The sequence below is a fragment of the Aspergillus caelatus genome (assembly GCF_009193585.1).
Source record: "Aspergillus caelatus strain CBS 763.97 unplaced genomic scaffold BDV27scaffold_170, whole genome shotgun sequence".
In the NCBI taxonomy this organism is placed as follows: Eukaryota; Fungi; Ascomycota; class Eurotiomycetes; order Eurotiales; family Aspergillaceae; genus Aspergillus; species Aspergillus caelatus.
In genome coordinates, this window is record NW_022475433.1 from 17,514 (window position 1) to 42,999 (window position 25,486).

A 25,486-nucleotide genomic window follows, 5' to 3' on the forward strand; every position below is an offset into this window, starting at 1 on the left:
GTTCTTCCATTAGATGAAACCCAAGGGGGTGGGCGAAAGCGCTTTGTTGATTAGAAGTGTGTATCACACACGCACATTACTATGTGCTATAAATAAAGAGTAATCGTAACACAGTCGAGAATAGCATATACCCAAAATAACCGACTTGGCAGTATTTAGCCATTCTTTATGGTATATAATTGATTATTATATGTCCCTCTTTTTGGATAATTATTCTTCTTTCCCTGGCCATGAATCACATGAGGCATAATATACTATTATGGAGGATAGCAAATCCAAAAAGTGGTGTTTTCCTTACTCCTAGCCCTTGTTGTAATAGTCTATCGACCTATAATTAAGTGGTAGATTGTAGGTAGTAATAATATAACTTTACAATATCGGTTGTACGCTAAGAGCTCAGTGAAGTCTCTTCTTCCGTCAAAGTATAGTATTAACCATAATTAACCAGCAATCCAGGCAACCAATCCTTCACTAGTCTCGATCATACCTTGGTATGTATATAGAAATAGATAAACAATCATTATTTTCAGCGCTTGCCTGGCATATGCCTTTGTTATTCATGATATTAATTAACTCCGGTTGGCTGGATGGATGAAGATTATTATTACATAGCGCACTAGAGTTCGCTGTTAGTAATGTTCGCCCATTAGTATGATTAACTACTGATAGCCAGCCCTGGCATCCATACAAGCGACGATAGTAATTTATGGCGTCAGCGTTGGTGGAATTATTGAGGTAAAGCTTAGCTCCTAGTGGATGTAGCTTAGCTAGTTGTGCTGAGTGCTGCGTCAAACTGAGCGAATGCTGGGGCCTATGATAAATGTCATCCACCTAATAGCGAGGAAGATAATGTATGAATGATGGATCTTTTCGCACCTTTGATAATCTTTTTTATTCACATATTGGAAGCCTACCTTACCCGATGCTTAGGACTTCCTATAAAATCTCCCCTAACAGCTGGCCACAGTGGTCTCGTTCCATGGCTTGAAGACCATCCCTCCCACCATATAATACTCTCCTGGTCGTTCAGATGATATTTCTAGTTCTTCTTGGTTGAGCCTTGTGAACAATCACCGCCTCTTGCGTGTCCCGGCACCTACATATCTTACCATGCCCACATCATCATCTATACACCCTTTACAAATATGTTCAGCAATCTCTTCACCCAAACTCCCTGCAACTTTCTGTCGCGCGCCAGTGAAATTCTGTGGTGAAAAGGTAGATCTGTAACGGACACAGTAGTCCTTGTGGAAACAGAATTTTATTTAAACCAACCGCGTCTATTCTCACTCCATTGACAGTAGCGCGTCCCACGCTGGAGCACATACTGTGTTTACTCGAGACACAGACTGGACTGCAACATACGTGCAGACATTTAAACACCCAGAGGAAACACTTTTGATGTCCAGCGGACGGTACTATTACCACAGCTGAACGACGGAAGCATTTCAAAAATGTCACTAGTCAATTACGTCCTCGGCAAGCAAATTTTCCTGGGCGTATAAGTCTAATATTAAAAGGCTGTGATGGATGAGTGAAAAGAACGGACTCTGAAGCATGAATGTTCAACGATTCACGACACGAACGGAGCTGCCTCCTGCCATCAGAGCATCGCAGGCATGGACGCACGTCTGTACTCAAAATTGTCTAGACATAACAGTGCAGCCTCTCCTGGAAAATCACTCTGAGAACACCGAATTAGGTAACATCTGCAGAAGCCCACTCATTATGGATCTATCGGCTTTTGATGTATGTTTGTGGGATTATATATTGGTATGGGGTGTCAGAGTCATGGCTAAAAGCTTCTGGAAGATGCCATCTCGTGCCACACTTTGCTATGCGCCCATGCATACGAACTATAAGCATTTATTAAAGGAGCGAAGTATCCTGCCATCTACCTCGCTATCTGGTAAGTGTCTTAGTATTACCGCGACTTCACGTGGTTGACCATTGGCTTTCCTATATTTGGAGAAGATTTATTTTCACATACCAGAGGGACATTCTGGGTGGCATCACCAGTAAACAAGAGGGATTTATTAGTCGAGGAAACATGGCCGCTCACGACGGGAAATTTCTGGCTGATGCTAAGCTATACGATTGCGACATGTAACAGTCCAAGGGGTACTGGGTCCACCATCTGGTACATAAAACGCCTAGCAGTCAGGGAGCAAGCCAATGCCGAAGAAGCCCCATATATTCTGCTGCATAATGACCCTCCTCAAATTATTGGAAGAACAACCGATAATAGGCAGTTACTTGGATTAAGGGCACTCTGCTTCTCCTATAATTCCGAAACGCACCAGCTGATAATAAAAACCACCAAGCATTCGGCATGAGGTGGCAGCTAGATCGTTAGGTTATATATTTCGCCTTGCATTCGATAATTTCGGACTAGGAGACAAAACACGCGAGCCTCAGTTCAGGACTCGCCGATATAGAAATTGATCAGACGGTATTTCTAATAGAAATAAGAAAAAGAGAAAGTAATTACTCCGTCTTCCAATACCACCCGGTACACATACCTCCACACATAGGAGCCGTATATTGAACTCCGAGGGTGCATCCTGAAAGATTTACTGTCTGAATTGTCGTCCTGGTATCTCTACTTTGTTCTGGTGACTGTTGTCAAATAGAAATAGATATAATAACACGACAGTACTAGTATCATTATAACTATAATTGCAATATTGTTATTATAACATAGCCATCCCCGTATCCACGTGGCGCTGACCATACTGTTGAAGCTTCTGCTGGAAAAAGCTGCAGATATTGTCGGTACTGTTGAATAAGCTACGAGTAGTATCCCTGTGTATGCTGCCCTCAAGGGGCAATGCCTGGACCCAGCCACTATGATTATATGCTGCTATTGGAGCTGTTGCTGGACCTGGACAGCAGCCGCTGCTGTGGGTAGAGACATTTTAGTGGCTTAGCTGGAAGTTAAATTCATGCGCTGGAGTAGTGATGTTGGGATAGTACCATTACCCCCGTCAAGAAAAGGAGACAGGCGTCGGTTCATGGAAACAGAGGAGTAAGAGTAACTAGACACCGGGACATTGTAGTCTCAAAGTAAGCCTGTTTAATTTCAGAAACCACTCATGTCAACTTTACAGTTTAGGTAAAAAATACCATTAAAGTTTTTATTGTCATCCTCTTGGCTCTTTCAAAAGCCAAATAGTAACAAGCTGATGTGGTATTTAGGACCTTAACAGATATTATGGCGGAGTGTTTCTTGTTGGATTATATTGCCACTATTCCGTATGAGGTTCAGGATTCGCCTAGGCTCATCTCCCTCTAACTAGGTGACTACGTAGTTTTTAGTTAGTTCGCTCCACCGCCGAATAGGCCACTGAACTATTTATTTCCAAATCTCCTCCCATAGCAGGTGCTCCCAAAGCTTCAACACCTAATCGCATTATCAGGAAAACGCATGATTAACTTTTGTGGACTGAGTATTTCCCGGCCATCCATCGTGTTCGGCTGGAAAGCTTCCCCCGGAAACTACGGTATATAGGTTTAACACCGTAGTTGCTGGGTAAAGGTTCATGGATTGACTGCAGACCCGATACCACAATTCAAGTACCCAAGCTCGTAATGCGGAATCTCATATTCCATATTCGAGGGTGTACTAGTGGAGTGGAAATCAGCTTCCTTCATAGGCGGCAGAGCCATACCAGGCCAGGACACATGTGTGGCATCTACACGCGCCGGTCCCATGAGGCCAATTCGGGCGGCGTCGCGACATCCGACATGAGACTTAGTTAGCCAGTTGACTGTTTCTATTATACAGCTTTTGAGAACTGCCTTTCCTTCCTGCTCGTTTGCTCTCTTTGAGATGTCGGACCGTCCTGGGATACGTATGATCGCGGTATCGCCAGCGTCACTATCTTCCCCAGATTGCTTCTCCTCTGGAACATCTGAGAGGTAGAGGATGAAGGCCGACATGGCCGAGTCCTCGAAGCAGTATTTTGAGGTGTCTTTGAAGGTGGTGAAGAAGCAGACATAGCATATATAGATCGATTGGTTATCCGTGACTGACGTGCAATGGGCGTAGGGGATGGAGGAGCTGTATGCTGCATAATGTTATCTTAGGTTTACTGGCTTCTGGTTTTACCTGTTCATCAGAGCTTGTGATATTCGGTACTGCTGGAGCTATCGGTTGAGGCTTGGAGACCTACTGATATGACAGGCTAAGCAGTAAAAGGCTGCTTTGTTCGACTCCCGAGCAAGGCTAACCGTTATCCCCCGGAGTACGGCATTCGGCCTCCTAGACCTGCATAAATCGAGGTGCAGATTGTGGTGGCCATGGTGCAGACACTGGGAACAGAAGGTGGTACGTCCTCCGTTCGCCATACATCCTTCGCAAATAAGGAAGGCACCTTCCTGGGCCTGAATCTCATGACAAATAGAGCAAACGATGAGTGGTCGTCTACAGGCCCGATCCATTTGCTTAGACCGTATGAGTTGGTGTGGTGTCCATTTATCATTGTAGTCTAACCTGCATTGGGGGCACTTTCGGCCTTCCTCCGATAGAATACATGGGAGGCAGCGGCGGGAGGAACCGTCTGGACAGGTAAGCTGGGTATCATCATAGGATAGTACGTCTAGAATACGTTAGCACCCAATTCCCGGGTTTATCTATGTATATTTTAAGCGTGAAGGATAAGACTTACTTGAACCGCTTTTACACTCCTGACTCATGCAAGTCCAACGATCCATGTCTTCAGTGGCAACCTTATTGGTAAAGGTAAGGCGCCAGCCAGTTGTGGGGCTGTCTAATGTGTTTTCTTTCAGTTGGCAACTTTCACAATATGTAACTGCTCCAAATACTATCTCCGGAACGCCCCTAAACAGCCAGATGCATTCATTCCAGTCAAAAGCTGCTCGGAACGTCAGCTGTGTCTCATAGTATGACCTCATGTAAACTAGTTTCAGACAAGTTCCACGTATCTGTGAACTGGAGCAGGTAAGCGCGTGCGGTGGCCATACCTCGTTCGCATCGATCACAGCGTCCGCTGATTGGGCTTATCCTGGAGACTGGATCAGGAAAGGGTAGGTGACTAGACGGTGTGAGGTTCAGCGTGCCTGCAAATTCCCCCTTGCTCCATCACTGCACTACCGGCATACTTGAGCGAATGCATGACATGCGGGATAATCAAACCCTGATGCACCATGACAGCCTTCGCAGCAGCGTCATCCATCATCTTAAGCATTCTTTGACGCATTTGGTGGTACCCGAATCCCATGGATACGGCCTGTCCAATAATAGGTTGAATGTGACCAGTCTCAACACTAACATCCACGGCTGTGTCCCGCAGGAGCTCTGTGACTGTGAACCTACCTATTGTAAGGGCCATGGCCTTGGCTAATTTGTCTTTGGAGTTGTGGGTCTCCTGGAATGACCTTTGGTATTCCTGTAGCTTATTTATATCGCCTAAGCCAAAGGCTTTGAGTGTGACATTTGCAAAGTCTGTACCCAGCTCATGCACCGCCAAGGGCCGGAGGAATGGAACACTGCCGCAAATAGTAGCTACAATCTTGTTACCAGTATAGCCACTGCTGCAATGTAGATACTGTTTTCTCTGATTAATAAGAGAGATGCAGTCAGTGTTAAGATACTCGAGAAGGGCATCCTGCACATTGGGCGTTCCCACAGGAATGCCTGCCAGCTTCGCGACAGCTCGTTTCCTATAAAGTGTAGTCCATTCATCTAAGGAGTTAACGTGCTTGAGGTCAGCAGTGCCAGAATTGACTTGCATTTTGTCGTCAAAGGGTCGAGTATACCAGGAGTAACAGTTTCTAAAACTAGAGCGTTGACTCCTAAGAGTGGAAGATATGATTCAAGTGAATGCTATACTCATCTGTGCTATACTGGATAGGACAATCGAACTATTTATCGATTAACGGCTCATACTCGCCGCAGCCTATGACTTAGTGGAATTGCAAGGTGAAATCATGACCTGAGACTTATTGAATGCACACCGCTCAATGCTACTCGCCGAGGAATAGAGGCATGAGACAATGTGACCCAAAGAGATTTAGGATGCTCCTAGTTCTTACAAGTCTCGATTAATCCAGGCCGAGGCTGGACACCACAAACGACGGTGCCTAAGGTTGAAAAGATGTATTGTAAACCATGAAAAGTCCCAGTCAACTGTCCTCAGCGTACAGCTGTACGTAGGAGTACACAGGTCACCCCACCTGTCTTGGCAGCGCCGGCCCCCCCAAGGCTTATATTGGTCCATCTCCAGATCCCCAGACGAGGTGGGTGTGCATGTTGTGTCAGGTGATCTGTAACCAGGGTTATATGCTATACCTAAGCCACGGTTCCCGCCCTAAACCACCTCCTCGTTCTTTCCTGACCGCACAAGCTTGATCTGGCCGCTTTCATTATAAAACCCTTCTTGAACGCCTTATTATCAACGGCTCATACAAAGCTTGCAACAATCACATTAGAATCAGCCAACGTAACAACATCAAGGTTGTATCACAATCCTTGCAATCGGTGAAGGTTCACTGATTTCATAGTACTCAGATTAGCCGGATACCAAAAGTTCAAGCAAGTCACGAAGATGACCACAGGCAGGAGTCGATTCCCTACGGATTTGGTTACCAAAGAGGGGAAGGAGACAACTTCCGACTCGGCAGGTCATATTTTCGACCTCAAAGGAAAAAAAATCCCTAAGACCGAGACTGTTACCAAGCCTCTAGATCTACTCAAGTTTGCGGGTGGTGATAATGACAATACTGATTATAATGGAGGTGGTTTTGACGGAGATGCTAATAGTGGAGATGTTTGTGACGGAGATGCTAATAGTGGAGATGTTTGTGACGGAGATGGCGAGGACGGAATAGTAGATAGTGTGGTGGACTTTTTTGGGTCCTTTTTCTCTTGAAAGTATTAACTACAAGAGGAGAGGAAACTCCGAAGCGAACTATTTGGAAGTGTGGATTTTGGAGATGGGGGAGCCTTTCGCAAAACGATGTTATATGCGACGAGTGAGACACGCGAACTGAAATGAGTCTATCTAACAAACTGTGAGAACGAGGAACGCAAGAAGATGTCATTATCTAAAGGACAAAAAGTTAGCGATCACGAGAATAATAGCAGGGATCCACAAAGTTTGTATAACAGGGGTCTGTGGTATCTGTGGTACATCATTAAAATAATCATACGTTGTTCAAATATTTCAGAAGATATGGATTATTGTCATGTTGACTCGAGGCCGCATGCTTGATTAGACCTAATTCATTCTCAATTGGTGTCCTGCAACTTCCTTAATGTTAGTCGTGCCTTGCAAAATATCTTCTAACACCCGTGTGGCAGAGGTGTAGAAAACGAAAAGGTAGAAGAAGAGGAGCAATACTGTTGGGATAGATCATCATCGCTGCTTGTTGGCGTTCAGCACCTGCCTAAACTCAATCTTGTTTTTAACTAACGTATTCCACAGGCAAGCGGCACACATCATGGCCTTGGGTCAAAGATTGTCGGATGATACGTCCATGACCACCTACAGGATAGCATTCAGGCCTTGTATAATGAGCCACTTCCTGGATTCTCAATAGCAGTATATTGCGGAATGAGTACAGCACCTACGTAGGCAGCTAGATATCACACTTGCGTGACCACCAGTCCTATTGTGTCTCATTATCAAGGACTAGGCCTGGCTATAGCTATATGGTGACGATATTGCGATCGAAAGCTAAGAAGAGTCTTTGTGGCATCTAGTCGTGGCCTGACTATAGCCACATGGTGATGGTATTGCCTTCCAAACATAACAACAGTCTTTCTGGTATCTTGTTGTATATAATACTATGTCAAAGTCCTGCCAGAGAATTGAGTGTAGTATAAAGAAGTCCGTACTTGGTTCTAGGGTAACTACGTCGATTGTACAAAATTGTCAAGAATAATATGGCAGTAGACACTTCATGTATCTGCATCGATAGCCTTGGATCCTTGGTTTTATGGGTCAAAGCTTACAGAATACTTGCAGCCTCGGAGCTCGCCGGTATAAACACTGGCACACCCGACGGCCAGGCCGTGCTCCTTGAGAGGCTTAACACTGCATGTGACTCACTTGTCAGTCAGGAAAAGGTAGCTCTACACAATAGTGATGAGTATATCTCTAATAAGATTGGAGCAACCCTGGCTAGCGGTATCCCAGGTGTCGGGGCCTGGGTGAACTGAGAGCTGGGCCAGGACTTTGCAAAGTCTACACTGGAAGCCTTCGGCTTGGGTGAGCTGGGCAAGCTGTAAGAATATAAAAAGTCCGTCCAGGACTTTCAGCACATTTATAACCCCAAGACAGAGATGGCCTGCAGAGTAGCATTAAATGCGGCTGTGATGACGTGGAAGGAGATCGTCCAGGACACGGCCGTGGAAAGTGGCATTGAGATAGTTCATGTTGGACCGGGCTTTAGGCAGATTATCTGTATGGGACTTGGGTATCATCACATGCGCAATAAAATGCTCAAACTCATGGATGCTGCCGCTAAAAAGGCGATTATGTTGCATCAGGGTATAATCATCCCAAACATCATCCATCCACTCGAATGTGGCAGCGTGGTGACGGACCAAGCTGTCTACCTGGCCAAGGTTGCGGAGCAGGCGGAGCGCTATGAGGGTATGTAATGGTTGTTATTCTCCCCCGATCCACCTGCAGCAACAAGGCTAGCGCTAACCGGCCTCCAGATATGATTGAGAACATGATAAGCATTGCTTCTGAGGACCGCGAACTTAGTGTTGAAGAGCGCAACCTCCTATCCCTAGCCTATAAGAATAGTGTTGGCCCTCGCCGTGCGTCCTGGAGAATAGTCGTTTCGATTGAGCAGAATGAGGTGATCAAGGGCAACTATTCTGAGATTACTCTCATCAAGAAATACCGCCAAAAGATTGAAAGCGAACTCACCATGATCTTCGAGGGCATTTTTGATATTATAAACATGCACCTGATCCCCTTTGCTCAGTCTGTCGAGGCTAAAGTCTTTTACCACAAGATGTGCGCATTTTCGATTCGTGTCCCCTCCCCCCAGAACGGGCAGAGAGCCCTTTTTCTTTGTAGCATCATGATGTCTAACGGAACTACTACAAGAGCGGTGACTATCATAAGTATCTTACAGAGTTTGCTACCGGACTCCGCCGCAAGGACTCCGCCCAGAAGTCGCTCGAGGCGTACGAAGCCGCTACCGAGGTTGCCCAGGCTGATCTGCCCCCTACCCACCCTATCCGCCTAGGCCTTGGCTCTCAACTTCTCCATGTTCTACTACGAGATTCTCAATGCGCCCGACAGGGCTTGTCATCTGGCCAAGAAGGCGTTTGACGATGCCCTAGCTGGTACGAACGCATACTATAGCTCTCCCTAGTCGTGTACTACTGATCCATTATTGTTGACGAAATCTTACAGACCTCGATACTCTTAGTGAAGAGAGCTACAAGGACTCAACAATCATTTTACAGCTTCTACGGCACAACCTTGTAAGTTACCTAGGTGAAACATTTCTAAAGGTAGTAGCTCATTCAACTTTGCGCAGACCCTGTGGACCTCGCCTGAGGAGTCAAGTATTTCTGAGTAAAATTGACGCCGGTGGAGGCGATTCGAGGATTTGGCCATGTGAACTTTCATCGAGGAGGTCAAGTCTGCCCTTATCCTTCGTAATGTATGCTTGGCAGGAAGAAAAAGTCATTGCTTTAGTTTCATTTTTATCAAAAGCGTAAATGATGCTGTCAGAGAGAAATTTCTCCACTACTTAGGACAAAAGTCATAAAGAACATAAGACTTTTGCATAAAATATATAATTGCCACGAGAGGAAATATGCACGGCTCTCGACAGCCTCTACCATTGAAATTGTGAGACAAGGATGCCTTGTGGGTTTACAATTAGTGTGGAAGCACAGCATAGATTTAGCAAAGTCCGTGCAAGGTAGGGTATAACATAAATAGTTGGTTAAAATTAAAGTAGAATATTTTTATATTTCTCTTGAGCTTTGGTCTGGGGGCTAACTTAGCTAGAATTTAAGATGACCTTTCCGTAGTTGTATCGGTGACTCACTATCATGTTTACTGATATACGGCCGACTCGCAATGGCGTTCGCAAATAACATCTCGTAGCAGCACCCCAGCGGCTTATCAGGCTAAGCTAAAGTGTATGGTAAACCGGCTGTGACACCCACTCTTCCGTTATTTCCAAACAGTTGGCAATCAGTCATATTGAAAAACAGCGCTTTCGAAGCACATCATCCGCCCTTGGGACCTATATCGTGGGAGTTGGAACACATGTATGCGATCTGTGCAGGCACAACACTGGGCTTTGAAGATACGAAGAGCTGGCCGTATACTTATGCAAAAACAGCGGGTACTTAACTCCCTGCACGGGTGGCTCTCGAGCCAGTCTATACTCGCGCGGAAAATACATCCACTGGTCCTGACCTTATGATGTACACTGCAGTCAAGATAACGACTATTAAAGATTTCAAGTTTAATGACTAGTCCAAAGACACATTGGCTTTGAAAGCCGCGTTGCTCGAGAAAGTTGAAGACTACCAAACGCGCATACTTCGACGTTATCGTTCAACGCAGGATCGACAACAATGGAAGAGTGCCAAATACGCTCAATATGAAAAGGATCTGATAGCCCAGCGAGGATATATGAAGCAGAGCAACAAGGTACTGTGAGTGCCCAATGGATAGCCGGTACAGAACCTTGTCTAGTTTAACCGAGGTAGTTATGTATACATGTTGAAGCCCCCAGAGGGGGGAGTCGCTGGTCTAGGATTCTTGGAATCTCGGGTTGCATATTTATGTAACACTTGTTCAAGCTGTGTGAAACATTGGCTCAATGTCCGACCAAGTATCGCAATGTACTACAGACTTAAGTCACACCTTGAACCGACGTGTAGCGCCCACTTATGGTCGACAATAGTATGGCTTTGAATTTCTTTTGAGGATACCCCGCTCCGACTTGCTGTAAAATAGATTATGGGGAGTGTCAAGAACGTGCAGTCCTCCAAAATATTCAATTATCAGTCTCTTCTCCACTCACGGGGTCTATCTTTTGTCCAGAATTCAAGTGAACTTAAATTTCCATTGTGCTGTTTTGTGACTGGTATATATATCTTGTGCAACATTACCAACTTGGGTGAAGCTACTACATGACTAACATGAGATGCCTACCTCTTCCGCTACTCTAGTTTTGCATCCTGTATTACTATATATCAGTCCGGCTCTCTCATGAAGTAGCGTCTCCTGAGCTTAGGCACAACCACCTGGCACGACGGCTGAAAGGGAAGCCCTTAGTATACTGAACCTGGTTCGGGAGGCATAAAAACAGTGCAATATCGTCCCTGCATAATTTTATCTCATGTCAGCGACGCTCTACCCACTGGAGACTAATGATAGGCGTGTCACGTCATGGCTTCCGCTTACAACAGCCTGGCCTTTACCGTCAGGCTGTTCAACAAGCTTTCGCATTAGTGGTCCTGCACTGATTGCCTTTGATCCGGAATATAGCCTGGAACGTGACCCCTATGTGGGATGTGCTCTACCCGAAATAAGAGCCTCATGGCAACAAGCTGCTTTGGAGCATCCGGACACTTCAATCAGCCTAGGCCCACTGACCTGCCCTGATTACCTATACACTGTGGCAACCTCGGTTAGGGATGGCTCCAGCACGCTGGCCATGTGCTGCCCTTCGTACGTGCACCCATTTCAATGAACACGGATTTGCAGTCGCTGATTAGGAGTAAGGGAGTATATTCGTGAGAACGGAATCCCAAATAGCAAGCTAGACGGCGATTGCCTGTCAGCCGTGGCATCTAATATGGTCCTGACATTTGGGTCAAGTGCATCTGAGAACCCGGGGGTTTGGACAATGGTCACAACTACCTTGCTCACAAGTTCCACAGTCAGGGCAATTGCAGTAATGGGATGGAATATCGAGATCTCCGTACCAGGCATAAGCATTACATCAACCGCGGTAGCGCCAACAACAACCACTGCCGACACTTTCTCTATGAATGCCCCGCTTAAAGGCATTTCGAACATGATCATGCCCTCCTCAGTTATTACCTCCCGGTCTGAAGATTTATCAATTCTAGCTTCCTTAACTCCAATACCCGTATCTTCAACTACCTTGACAGCGCCATCCTGGACTTTTTCTAGATCAATCACAGACTATGGTCTATCCCCGGAAGATAAAGCAGGAATTGGGGTTGGTGCTGGAGTGGTTGCTATTGGATTGGGTGTTTTGGTGGTGGCTATCTGCATCCTGGTACGAAAGCAGCGACGTTCTTTGATGCGCAGACCGCCGCCTCCCCACAGCTTGTGACGGGGTACAGCACAGAGTACCCAAATCAAGGTTCTTCAAGCCGTACGGTCCGCCAACCTCCACCTCGGATAGCCTCGTCAATTCCTGCAAAGACCGCACGATCGGCGTGCAGTTCCCCGGGTAAGCCGATTGTGGAGCCACAAAAGGTTATAGGAAAGTCAGAGCGGCCGTCTGGTAGGCTAGAGTAGCTCCCTCCTCGCGCTTTTAAATGAATTCCCATAGCTTTCATTCGGTCCTTACTGTGTGTATATTGTCTCGTTGTTGTCAATCTTCCTCTCGCTTTACTTCACTTGCGAGTGTCTGAAAATGTGTTCAATTACTGCAATACAACTGACCATATACCACGGGACGGCTGGACGTCGGACAACAATGTATTTCTATCTGCAATAGGTACCTAAGCCACTGAATGTCCAGGTTACATATCTGCACCATCCCTCGAGTAGTTAACAGGTTTATATTGGACTCCATCCACCTCCATCGCAGCAAGAATACAGCTAGTACGTTGCACGACTACTACCCGCCTACGGGCTAGGACTATCCCTGTAACGCTGAACCTTGGATTGTACAAACACCACGGATGATGTGCAAGCCAAACTGCCACAGAATTCCTTGAAAGTGTTCAACGTATCTTGTAACTTGGATTTCAGGGTTGAAGAGCTGAGTACGGCACTTGGTCAGGCGTCAAATATATGTTCAATGCCAGTTATACACACTTCGGCCGTGTCCTGGACGGCAGATATCGCTATTCGGTTGGGGAAAAAAGTTAAGTCGAAGGACCCCACGTGTGTATCTCGATAGGTCATATTATCGTAGTGGTAAAGAGCGCTACCGCGAAGGTTTCCCGACGATATATGCAAGGATTTTCATATTACTCAGTCTTTCTATTCAGGATCCCAGCAACCACCGTCGGGATACGGGGTTCTGACATTAGGATTGACTTCACATCACCACAGAAGATTAATGTCGAAGGGGCCTGTGATATCCCATAGCTTTGCTTGTCGCCATTTTGCTGAAGGAAACTTTTATCTGCTAATTTACCTGACCAGCAAACCTAAACCAGTCTCTTTTGCGTTTTCCTTCTTTTGCTACCTGCGCGTGCGTCTCCCACCGCCAGATGAGATGCAAGCTGACGCAGTTGGCTTGCAGTTAGCCCCACTCTTCTGCATTAAACACTCTCGATTTGCTGGCCCCCAAGTACCTGTACTGGTAGTATTTACGTGTTCATTCCTATCAAGCAGTTCATACACATGTTGTGAGTGGAACTAGCAGAACCCCTAGATTCATAAAAAAGGAAATGATATACAACCGCCACACTGGGATCCGCAAGATCTTTTGGCGCCCTAGCATACCTGTAGTACATACCAGGTTCTTTTTATATAATATATTGGACCAGTCGCAGCACGGCGCTGTTATTCACCAGCTACTGCAGGGAGAATCCTGTGCAGGGATGTTAGTACCTCTGTGAGTCTTGGATCGGGCATGTTCGCTTGTGGCCATAGGCTCCGCCCTGGGTGTATTAATGTGACAGCTTGTCACTGTCAGGCAGAGGGAAAAGTGTCGCAAAAGCTTAACTATAGCTCAGTCGAGATTATTCTTCCATGAGAATATCGCAACTACCACAACATTACGGATATTAAACGATGGCCCCTCAAAGAGAGATCCATAACGAAAAGCCCATGGAGCGGCTCGAGTCCTGGGATATGGTATCCATGTGGCTCGGTGAGAAGCAGGACGATATCCAGGACTGGTGGGACTTCTGTGGACCGCAACTGGCGACACTCGCCCATGAAGCTGGCTATAGCCCTATGGCCCAGATTGAACTACTTCTCTTCTTTCGCTCAATTGTTTTACCAAAGATTGGACGATTCCCTCATCCTTGCCGTCCAAATTCATGCGCCCAAACCCGAAGCATACTCACCTATGACGGGTCCCCTATTGAGTATAGTTGGAGATGGAATGTTTCTGCCAGCGACCGTCCCCAGATCCGGTTTTGCGTCGAGCCAGCTGGACATAGCTCATGTGCCAGTGAGACTGTGGCTGGTAAGCTTCGTGCAACAGATGGAATCCTGGTGCAACTTGCAAAGCGACTGCCGAATCTAGACCGTGGATGGTACTATTATTTCCTAGACTCGTTGCACATTGGCCGTTGGACAAATGGTCCTCTCCATGATGACACACGTCCTTGGCAGGGACGAACACCACGAGTGCCAGTTGCCTTTGAATTTACGCCGAAAGGAATTTTCGCTAAGGTTTACTTCACTCCGCCAGCCACACCCGACAGTATGACCTCTTTCAACACCATTGCGCATGCTGTGCGGCCAATTTGTGACAAAGATACTGCGGCCCTGAATGAGTGTATGTCGTACTTTGCCAGCGACCCTGTTGGGGCTACTGTTCGACCGGATGTCTTGGCCATTGACTGCGTCTCGCCTCTGAACTCACGTATCAAACTGTATGCAGGAACACCACTGACTACGTTCACGAGCGTCGTGTCCGTGATCACGTTGGGCGGTCGCATTTCAGTGCCTCAAAGTTCCATCGAGGAGATGTGGGCCTTGTTCCGCATGGTCCTATCGCTTGACGACAATTTCTCGCGAGATGAGGAACTCCCCGTGCAGAGTCCATTCCAACCCAGCCACGCACACCGCGAAGACCACTATAGCGGCTTACTCTACTACTTCAACCTTGCGCCGGGGGCACAGCTACCTGACGTGAAACTAAACATACCCGTGATCCGGTACGGGCGTTCAGACGAAGATATTGCACACGGGCTCCAACGATTTATGATTTCGAGGCAGCGGGGACAATACGTAGACGGATTCCAGCGTGTTATGGAAATGATTAGCCAGAGGCAGCAGCCCGGAAACGGACATCGTATACAAACATATATCTCATGTTCGGTTGAGAAGGACGGTTCTTTATCATTGACCTCGTACCTCAATCCTGGAGTGTATTGCTCATCTGGAGCATCCGAGGTCTAAACTTCTGAACAAGAGATTCGAAGCAAAGGCTGTTTTGTACTCTTTGGCGCTTATGGCTAGATATACAATCAGTTGACATGATTTGGTTTCCTTTGACCTTATTGATTCCCTGTGATGTAGGCTAGGACAGTTGGATTCATTTTCCTGGATTCACATGCAAGAACAATAACGAAAGGACAAAGGCATGACAGCAGATATTTTAGTAAATACTATCCTAAGAGGTGATACATTTCTACTGCAATGTCCCTTCGGGTAGCTATTTGTGCGGCTATGCCATCCGAGATTGCACCACTCATAGCAATCTCCATATCATAGCGAGGTGGTTGAAAGAGCGAGCTGGATCGAAAAAAAAAAAAAAGAAAGAAAGAAAGAAAAGAAAAGAAAAGAAAAGAAAAAAGAAAACAGAGAGGGAGAGCATGCTGAAAGCGGCTTCCACTCTTTAAAGAGAGAAATCCTGCAAATGTGACGGCATGAGGAAGATCATCGGGACTTAGGGAGTATATCATTGTTTAGTGTCCAAAGTGTAGTTTTCATTTGAATGCACTACCATAGCATTTGTAAAGTTGCAAGATACGTTCCTACAAGTAGCCTTAGTCCCAGAAGCGATAAAATTCACTTGGCTTATCTATCACCTTTGCTCGTTGCCGTAATATAAGTAAGTGCATGGCGGCCATGACAATGGATGTATGTGTCTATTAGAAAAAAAAGGACCCGATCTGTCCTATACATATCAAAATTCGCCTATATTTAGCCCTCACCCCATTAGGAAATGAGTGTATTGAATGATAAAATTACTTGCTTCCTCTTAATAATGTTAGCATACCAATCATCCAGTATCTCGATCATCAATGTCCACCACGAGTCGGTTGTACGTGGAATGGCAGACATAGTATCGCTGAAATGGTTCTGGGGACCTTGGTTCTACCTTTAGGAGCTATTTGGCACACCAGGTCGATCATGTAGTACACTGTCATGGGTCCTACATGGTATACTAACCAGTATTCTATTAAACCAATGCAGTGTCCCCATAGCTCATATTTATATGCAGATATATGGAGTAGTAGGTACGTAGCAGAGTGAAATTACCTTCCTCGCCTTGGATATATTCTGCTCTGTGCGGCGTGTCCAAAAACGGGGTCCATAGCTAGACACCATTAGTTACTAGACGGAATTAACCATCAGTCCATGGAACAACCTACATGGAACGCAGAGGAGTGCGGATATTGAGGTGCAATGTTAACGCAGAAGTGGGTAGAGGCGTTTTCTTGGCTTTCGCGGAAGACATCCCGCACGTGAGGATTCCAATCAACTTTGAGCATTGCTGGGCATTTTCAAGCTTGCCAGTATATTGCAGTCATGAGCTCCGATAGGATCAATATAAACAGGTTGTTTGTATTGTCCAGGGAGGTGTGGCTGATTGGGTAACAATAGCTGTAGCCTAAGGCGCTCCCGATATAAAGCTCAGTGCGTGCCTACTTACGTAGTAGAAGAATCAAGCCTGGAGAGGTAGGTTCGCCAGATAGCGGTCAATACCGATTTGTATCACCGTAGGCATTTCATGGACCCTAGGGTTTAATCACCATTTCTAACCCTTTTCCGCCTCGGCTATACTTAGTCCGTGGCTGTATATGGAGAGCGTACTAAGTCTTCTATGTCGAATTGGGCCACTGCGAACCACATCATCCTTCGCCCTGTTAGATGACATTGGGCTAGATCATTTATATCCACAAGCCCTTGCCGGAAAGTCAAGTAACTCGATAATCCGCCCGTCACCGCATGCTTCAAGATACATGCAAATGGCTTGACATTCAAGCCTAACGCGGGGGCCAACCCACCACTCATCAACAGAAGTACACATCAGCGCTAACCAGTATGACAAGATAAGTAGAGCACGAGGCTCTTTTGTAGCGAGTAGATTCACGAAACCCGGGAGCAGTCGACCCATAAAGTTTGTTATGCGAGGCTCCCCGCATTTATGCCGCGGGATGTGCAGTAATGGGCACAGCATACGAAGAGGCCAATGGAAGGGATTTGTTTCTTCCGTCGTGGTATCAGTAATATCGCATAAGTCGGCAAGATCGGGATCGAGATTTTCCCGACCCATTCGATGGTCATCAGCATATTCGTAGTTGCTCGATTCTTGAAACGGTTCATTCCAGATGCTCTCATTCATCCACGGCTTGGTGATCTCCAGGAGACAGCGCAGACCACATTGAACACAGAGCCAATTCATGTTGACCGGATCGTCTGAGAAAACCCAAGAGTCCAGCGGGGATGTCGTCTCGGCGGAGAAGGAGAACATTCCGACCAACATGCAGCTTGTAATTAGCATGTCCATGTTATCTCGACTGATTGGTAGCTCAAGATGCTGCCGATATAGGCGGGTGGCCTTATGTCGAAAGCGTGTAGCTATCATGGTATGCTTTGGATCTGAGGGGAAAGCATAGGCCAAGTGGGTGCTCGCCAGTCCCATTATAGAATACAGGAGGCATGGTTCCTTCATAGCCGTCAATCTCTGCAAACGATTGATCGAAATATTAATGTAGACATACCGCCAGAGCTGCTTGGATAGTTCGCTCTCGCAAGACCTTCTTGATAGAGGCAAACGCAGGCGAGTGCACTGATACCATCTCGGAGAAATGTGCCAGCATGGCCATCCCAAATGATCCAAGAGAGCAACGTGGGCCGTACAAGTGGAATTTCTCGTTACTTGAGTCAGACTGTAGGACATGGTCGACATTAGCCATCATTGCCCCGAATGTCAACGAGCCATTGCAATAAAGCGACGTGCTACACGTAGATGGAGCCGTTAGGGTTCTCTTTTGGGCTATACTGCGTGGAAGTGCGAAATCACAGACGGCACCATGCATTCGGCACCGCCTACATTGTGGCTTTGCTTCATCACACTGCGCAGGATGTCAGTTCTATTGGCCTAGAGAGTACTAGCGACGGCGGGACTTCGCACTTTGATTCTCCGACGCTTGCAATTGAGACAACCGGTCCTCGACTTTCTGTGCGCGCGTCGAGGTTTAAATACTTGCTCAGCTGAGCCGGATGCTGTCAACAGAGGCTTATTAGTCTCCGCTCTATGCAGCGAACTGCCTGCTGCTTGGCACCTTGGCCAAGCTCTGAATGCCGAAAGATAGTTGCTATTGCGCCAACCATCATCGCGATTCTTTATAGTTTCAGCCCGTGCCAGGTTGCTAGGTTGCGAATCCATAGACCACAATGAATTTCCAGCTACCATCGTTGCTGCGCAAGATCTGTAAGGGAGGGAAAAGAGTATTTTATCGAAGAATGTCAGAATCCGAGGCTCATCAGGGTCTCAAGCGACTTTTATACGTTATCCATGCTTCGCAATCAAGCTAAACCGTAATGGGCAGTTCTGCCAAGGCTCGCATTCCGATGGCCAATCAGGTTTGATTCTTCGTTCAGGGCATCATGAGCTCCACCCTTAAGGGTTCAACACGAGCTTTAGCACCCGCGCTGAACTAGGCACCCGTTATTTCGAACCAATTCTATAAATAAATGACGGGATTGCGACTAGATCATTCATGTGGTTATGTGCAGATACTATTGAGTCTAAATAATATCAGCAATTGCTAAACTCTCACAGTATCGATGAGGAATTGCCGAGCGGAATACTGCAGCTTAAGAATAATGGGAGTGCAACAACTGACGACAGCATATTTATCCAATAATAAGTTGTCCCCTAGAAGGCTTGTGAAAGAGAGCTAGTGCGTTTCCCGAAGTAGAAAGTGACATTCTCTTCTTCCCTTAATCCGGAGTAGCTTGATGGCAACAGTAAAGGTTAATGAACATGCTCATCTGTTGAGGATAGGGGCTTGGATTATTAGTTAGTTCGAAGAGCTTATTACCGTACCTGATCACCTGACAGCCGGTCCCACCTGACGCCCGATTTTTTGATATATACCGACTTTTCGATACTTTTCAAACTACCATAACTCTGCCAATATAGCTTCAATTAAGGCGGCAATAGCTGAGATCGAAAGCTTAAAACCAAAAAAAAAAAGATAAATTATATAAAAGCTACTAAGAAATATAGTATAAGTAGATCTATACTATCTCAATATTATTGTGATATTTAATATACTCGAGTAAAGTAATATAATAATGAATAAATTCTTAATAACAAGCAGACTAAAATACTTTTAAAATAGATTAATAATCTAACTAATAAAGATCTTCTATCTATACTTAAAATACTATAAAACTTTGCTAAAGAAATTACTGGAAAAAAGCCAGAAAAACAGTAGCTAACTCGATTTTTGAAAAAATTTGTGATCGTGGCTACGATGTACTGCTACGTAGGGAGCTACCGGGTGTAGGAGAACCCTGCAGATCCACTAAAAGGGCTGCCTGACCCAACGTGTATATAAAGACCGTAGCTACCCCCCCAGACCTACAGAAGGTCGGCAACTCTCTACCTCTCATAGCATACCGCTGTTACGCCCGGGGATTCGTCCAAGGACTCTGCGACCAGTTAGCTATCTTGGTTAGATCTGACTTACCTCGATGACTAGAATCCACTAGTGATCGACGACGATAGTGACCGAATGGGTCCGACGAGTATTCAACGATGTCTGACGAACGATGATATACGACGATAGTCCAAGGTAGAAAGGCCAGGCCAATTGAGTACGTATACCCAATTGTTAGATAGTGCGAACGAGCTGAGCTGGTAACAATACTGAGTAGAAATGTAGCTATCAAGTAACTGAATGAATTGATCACGAAGAACTAAACTAAGTACATGAATGAGTGTCCTTATATATATCCTTGAGTCTTCTACTCCTATCGTGACTCCCTTTGGGGTAGTAAATGGAGTATATCCAATCGTGGCGTGTAATATCGTATACTCCCGGTATACTCCTTCTGGGGTAGGTGCTGGAGTAGGTATCACGTGATGGAGCTGGTATCGGCCTCCCACCAACCGTGTTGTCAGATACTCACTATAGTCATCCTTTGGTGATTCCGTAGCTGCTTTCGGCTCTTGTCATCCTATGATATTCTGCCTTGCGTGTCCGCCCTCGATAAGGTACGCTAGGCAGGGGTCTGTAACATAGATATCTTATAAAATAGGAAACAGCTCCAGCCGAAGCTCGTAAATTAGATATAAAGATCTGTGGGTCAAGATATATATCAGTAGATCTTGTCAAGCTGTAGAGAGCTATTTTGGGGGCCAATATTATAGATAGCTATATAATATATTACTGCACTCAGTACAGGCTTCCAATTTATCTAGTCAGATAGTATCTTATAGTGTCAGCTTGTTCAAGCAATAGTAGCAGATTTGAGCAGACCCAGTCAAAAGTAGGGGGAGACAGGGCTGTATATACTTATTCTGAGGATATTATTATAAAAAAATAAAGATCGGAGTACTGAGCTCCGGATGGTACAAATAACCTAGAACCAGGTAAATTATAATAGAAGTAAAGATTGTAGGAAGAAGAAGTTGTTCAGCAACACACCGACAATCTTATATAGTCGACACAGGGCTGGAAGGGCGGAGGCAGGCGGCAATTCCCGTTGCGGGATAGAGCGATGAGCTAGATCTGATCGGGTCAACACTAAGCCTTTACAGGCAACTGTCGGACGGGCGCTAAACCCAGACTGCCGAAAACGGCCACGCGCTGGTAAATGCGAATATTACCTGAACGTCTTACTGAATAGCTGCTTACGTACCGACACTTTAGGCCACCTTAATTCCAGGGCTGAGCCTCCACTGGGATTGGGAATTCTAGGCATTCTGTGGTATTTGAGGGTAGGGCTCCGAAAGGAATATGATTATTCATGAATAAGTGAATAATTCATATTTATTTATATAATAAAATACCATACATAACCATTCATTTCATTACTTCCCAATACATCTACCAAGCTCATATACGCTGGTCCATACAAGTTACATACGAGACTTGAGCACTTCCTCAATGAATTTACATGTATGTACCGCCCTCACATTCTGTCTGGTACTGCCCTCTCAGGAGCATCAACTATCGCATAGTCTCCGCGTTCAGACAGTGTCTTCGAAGACCCAAGACATCTCTAGCGCTGCTGAACTCGCGTTCAATCCCGACCTCTGCCGAAGGGATGGGTAGGTAGTCGCGAGCAGCTTTTGCCATGAGTAGAAAATTGAACGCGTTAGCCTTCCACCATTTTAGGACCCATTCTGTGTCTGCATCGCCGATCATATGGTGGGACCAGTTGACCGGCGGGGAATCTAAATACTTATCAATATCCGACAGAGAGGCCTCTTCGGATGGCTGGACTTTGTGCAGAGTCCTCCACATTGTTTCTGATTTCCCCGGTAGACGTGGTAGCTCAACTTCCCGGGAAACTAATAGCTCTGAGGGATACTCCTTTTTTAAGAAATCCCGCACTCGAGAAACAATAAACTCTAAATCCTGTTCGCTCATCTGAGACACAATCAAAGAGGACTTGATACGCGGATCCAGAACCGAAGCCACATAGTAAAGAAGATTATTGTCCATTTTTCTAGCAAACTTGTTTATCTTTCGAATCCCTCCTTCCACCGTATCGCGAATTGCAATGCTCACATCTTCCAAATCCCCCTCCGTATTTTGAACGTCATTCAACAAGTCGTCCAAGCGCCAGTAAATTGGTAGACTTTCCACAATTGTTGGGCAAGTCTTTGAGACGGAGTTTATGTGATCCCAGAACGGTTTGAGAATCTTAGCTACTTGCTAAAGTATCGACCATTTGTCACCGGTAAGCTGAAGAGTCTGAACTTCTGGATATATCCGAACAAATTGTCCAAGCTGAGTTTGCAGCCGAAGTGCATCCTGAATCATGATATAAGTCGAATTCTATCAGGTGTCAACGTCATAACTGACTTGTTTACCGAGTGACACTTCTTTCCAATCTTGGCGGTGCTGTGGGCTCCGGGTAATCTATAGCGTCAGGAGCCGGACTTTTATAATAGCTTTTTTTGTACTGTGAAGGGAGTTGAATGCTGTACTACAATTAATAGCTATGTTGTCTAGTATCGCCTTTGTTTCTCGAGCTGAATCAGCCCTTAAAGAAGCTAACACATCTCTACAAATCAGATTGAGGATATGGGCAAGGCAGGGAATAAAGCTCTGTCGTCCACGGAACTGTATTAGAGGCCTAATACGAAAGCAGTTATTGTCATTATTATACTTCTTGCAGAGCTGATCGTGCAGGCTATTGTATAGCATCCTATTATTACCTGCATTGTCCCCTGTGATGGTCAGGAGCTTTGGCGCGATGTCCAGTTCATTAAATATATTTAACACAACGTCCGCTAGATTCTCTCTAGAATGTGGTCCATTGATTTCGATAAACTCGAGAAGTTTATCTCGCTTGTTAAACTCGGGAGAGATCCAATGACCAATGATACCCATGATCGGAATCTGATTTTCCGATGTCCAAATGTCAAGGGACAAAGCCAGTGTCCGGCTACTCCTCGCAGGCTTCTCTTTCACGGAAGCTCTACTTGAATAGAATTCCTCCTTGATTCAGTTGAGGAGAGTATCAGCAGTCTTGATGGGCAACGTGACTCCCGTTGTTTCAATGAGTGCCCTGAAAGCCGGATGCTCTACCACTGTAAAAGGCTGTCTTGTTTGAATGATCCACCGAACTAGTATTTCTTTAATACCAGCCTTCTTTCTCGGGGACTCCAAGAACCGGTCGAGGCTTCCTTCAACTGCGGGCAAGAAGATGGAGTCGGCCCCAGACTTGATACGATGCTTGGTCTGGAGATGCACCGACAAATTCGAAGTGGAACCATAGCGCGCTGAATCTCTGGAGGACCAGCTGCAATGTTTACGAAAGTGGTGGGCTTCTGCAGCGAGTAGGCGGTCAGCTTGGCTAGTGTTCCTAGTGGTGTGAGTGTACTACTTAGCACTCCTACTAGTGGTATTACAGTAGCATTCTTCTTCCTTTACATGTGCCGCTGCTTTACGAAGCTCTCACGTAATAACATACTAAGCGGTTCACGGATTGATCCGGGCACGTCAGCTAACACTGCGGGACACACACCAGATAAATGCCCCCTGAACCGTGCACCGGGAGTCCTTACAGGAAAGCTATTTGTTCTGTACCTATACTCCGTACTTAGTTTCGGAATAGATAAGAATCCTATCTACTATTTATCGAAGCAATCTTCAAATCAACGCTCCTCCACACCTCCCTCCTCCATCTACCTAAATACTTGGATTGATATCGGACAAGGAACTCATTAACCCGAATACTTATGGAAACATGGAAATTATCGCACTCCAATACAGTGCCTGCTAGGTTATTAGCTATCCCGTCCTGTACACCTCAGGCATATAAATGTATTTTATTCGGGCTAGAAGTACCTATGTTCAACAGGATTCAGTGGCCATAACCTTGAACCCCTCTAGTGTCTCGTTCAATTCTATGCTCTTCCGCTTTCTGCCACATAGCCACTATTTTCGCACGTAGTTGTTGAGGTGTTTGCCCTGCAGCGTTTGGCTGGTTCATCATATTAACCTTGCCAGCTTCCTGTAGGGCTACCGTAATCTTGTCCAGCGCTGCTATCCTTTCAGCCAGTGTCACATTCTTTGTCCTTAAGTACGGACGTGTCATAAGTTTATGAAGAGGCATATTTCCTTCTGAGTCTTGAATCGTTGCGTCCGCCCCGAGTTTAAGAAGATACTTTAGTATCGGAATCTGTCGTAAACACATTGACATCGCGTGGAGAGCCGTGGCACCGGATTTATCGGTCTGGTGGATGTCGAGGCCATGTGCAATCAATAAATCTATGACAGCTGTGTCAATAGGATCACAGTCTCGAGAGCATAGAGCTAATAAATGTAACGCTGTTTGCCCTTCATAGTTTGATATACTCGCATCGGCACCATTCTCACATAGGAATTGGATAATATCCTTTAGACCTTTTCTGTTAGTGTCCACATAGTTAATTACCACATAGTGCAAGGCTGTGGACCCTTCGTTATCCTGCATATTGATAGTGCTCGGATTGGCAGTCAATAATATTTTGAGGATATCAATATACCTAGGGAGAATTTCGTCTTCTCTGAAATATCTCTCTTGTTCCCGTGTATCATCGCCTATAGCTGCCCAGTGCAATGGTAGCATTCCAAAACTATCACGAACCGATACTATGTCTGCAATTTTGGCATTACCCGGATGATCCAGCAACGCCCGGACCCCCTCTATATTCCAGTAGATGCTTCCATAGTGAAGTGCGGTAACATCCCGGAGATCAGTTTCAAACCCAAATCTAGCGTCCGCATGCTCCTGTTTGGTATGAACATTGGCTCCTTGTTCAATGAGACGTTTCACTAGCTTGTAGCTAGCTCTAGAAATGGCCAGGCTGAGAACAGTGTTGCGCGGTTGCGGAGGGAGACTAGTGTTATATTCGTTCCGGGCTATAGTGACATCGTGGACTGAAGCATCTCTGTCGAGAAGCATATACATCAATTGTTCGCTTCGGGCCAGGTGTTCTTCAATCTGGTCACTAGTCACCTTGTCCAGCCATGTAAAAGACTTTGCCGCGCTTAGGAGGGCCGTTTCACCCTCGGAAGATTTGTCGCGAATGTTTCCCAGCGGGGGCTGGCTGTCCAGTAGAAAATGTACTGTTTCCAGCTGCGCGTACCGGCAGGCGATGTTTAGCAAGACTATATCTCTTTCCTCAAGTGGCACTGCCTTATCCAAATTGGCATGGTAGTAAGCCAGCAGTACACGAAGAGCGTCAACACATCCATGCCGCGTAGCCACAAAAAACACCTCAGGGTAATAGTACACCGGTTCCGGTTCCAGCCCGGTTTCCGGATATTTCTCAATGTATTGTTTCAGTGTTTCAGCGTCATTACGGCGGATTATCTCGTCGCGGAGAACTTTCCAATCAGTCTCATACATAATTGATCCATCTGTGTCGCGAAGTCCTGAATCCCAGGGATCCCCCGCAAGCGTACTTGGATTGTGAAACTGACTAAACGACATTGTACAAGCTTCTTGTAGTGTGATTGGATGGCTGAAACAGCAAACGAAAAGGGACAGGGAGGAAATGAATTGGAAAAGAAATGGGAAAGGTACGGAATGGTTAGCACTATTTATACCTAAAGTAAATTACCTAGGCACAAGTCCCGCTTACGATCTAATACCGTACGATACCGTACGATACATTA

The 25,486-nt window shown here is 45.9% G+C and overlaps 6 protein-coding genes across 6 annotated transcripts; 3 read left to right on the plus strand and 3 right to left on the minus strand.

Annotated features, from left to right (window-relative positions):
* Positions 1-4,066: 4,066 nt before the first annotated feature.
* Positions 4,067-5,334, minus strand: BDV27DRAFT_27996 (uncharacterized protein). The gene is made up of 5 exons (XM_032076209.1): positions 5,083-5,334; positions 4,987-5,027; positions 4,671-4,877; positions 4,496-4,601; positions 4,067-4,446 (listed from the first exon to the last, which is right to left on the minus strand). The coding sequence occupies exons 1-5, from the start codon at positions 5,241-5,243 to the stop codon at positions 4,236-4,238; spliced, it is 726 nt and encodes a 241-aa protein (XP_031924602.1). The 5' UTR covers positions 5,244-5,334; the 3' UTR covers positions 4,067-4,235.
* A 2,243-nt stretch (positions 5,335-7,577) lies between these two features.
* On the plus strand, positions 7,578-9,570 carry BDV27DRAFT_147746 (14-3-3 domain-containing protein; the record flags this gene model as incomplete). The annotated part of the gene is made up of 7 exons (XM_032070799.1): positions 7,578-7,594; positions 8,560-8,621; positions 8,690-8,996; positions 9,092-9,188; positions 9,232-9,331; positions 9,402-9,472; positions 9,529-9,570. The coding sequence occupies 7 exons, from the start codon at positions 7,578-7,580 to the stop codon at positions 9,568-9,570; spliced, it is 696 nt and encodes a 231-aa protein (XP_031924603.1).
* Positions 9,571-11,355: 1,785 nt separating this feature from the next.
* BDV27DRAFT_160622 (uncharacterized protein) lies at positions 11,356-12,321 on the plus strand (the record flags this gene model as incomplete). Its single annotated transcript, XM_032073062.1, has 2 exons — positions 11,356-11,687; positions 11,742-12,321. 2 exons carry the CDS (start codon positions 11,356-11,358, stop codon positions 12,319-12,321), a joined length of 912 nt encoding a protein of 303 aa, XP_031924604.1.
* Positions 12,322-13,961: 1,640 nt separating this feature from the next.
* On the plus strand, positions 13,962-15,435 carry BDV27DRAFT_166881 (aromatic prenyltransferase; the record flags this gene model as incomplete). Its single annotated transcript, XM_032074308.1, has 1 exon — positions 13,962-15,435. One exon carries the CDS (start codon positions 13,962-13,964, stop codon positions 15,300-15,302), a length of 1,341 nt encoding a protein of 446 aa, XP_031924605.1. The 3' UTR covers positions 15,303-15,435.
* Positions 15,436-17,016: 1,581 nt separating this feature from the next.
* On the minus strand, positions 17,017-18,049 carry BDV27DRAFT_160624 (uncharacterized protein; the record flags this gene model as incomplete). The annotated part of the gene is made up of 2 exons (XM_032073063.1): positions 17,017-17,799; positions 17,855-18,049. The coding sequence occupies 2 exons, from the start codon at positions 18,047-18,049 to the stop codon at positions 17,017-17,019; spliced, it is 978 nt and encodes a 325-aa protein (XP_031924606.1).
* Positions 18,050-23,583: 5,534 nt separating this feature from the next.
* BDV27DRAFT_28037 (ankyrin repeat-containing domain protein) lies at positions 23,584-25,401 on the minus strand. The gene is made up of 2 exons (XM_032076210.1): positions 23,672-25,401; positions 23,584-23,599 (listed from the first exon to the last, which is right to left on the minus strand). The coding sequence occupies exon 1, from the start codon at positions 25,299-25,301 to the stop codon at positions 23,688-23,690; it is 1,614 nt and encodes a 537-aa protein (XP_031924607.1). The 5' UTR covers positions 25,302-25,401; the 3' UTR covers positions 23,584-23,599; positions 23,672-23,687.
* Positions 25,402-25,486: the final 85 nt, after the last annotated feature.

Excerpts from the sequence above, each read along its gene's own strand:
- BDV27DRAFT_28037 (XM_032076210.1), bottom strand. The coding sequence starts at position 25,301 with ATGTCGTTTAGTCAGTTTCACAATCCAAGTACGCTTGCGGGGGATCCC.
- BDV27DRAFT_27996 (XM_032076209.1), bottom strand. The coding sequence starts at position 5,243 with ATGGGATTCGGGTACCACCAAATGCGTCAAAGAATGCTTAAGATGATG. Across the intron at positions 5,028-5,082 it reads GAGCAAGGGGGAATTTGCAG|GATAAGCCCAATCAGCGGAC; the intron begins GCACGCTGAACC and ends TCCAGTCTCCAG. Across the intron at positions 4,447-4,495 it reads CGAAAGTGCCCCCAATGCAG|CAAATGGATCGGGCCTGTAG; the intron begins GTTAGACTACAA and ends ATACGGTCTAAG.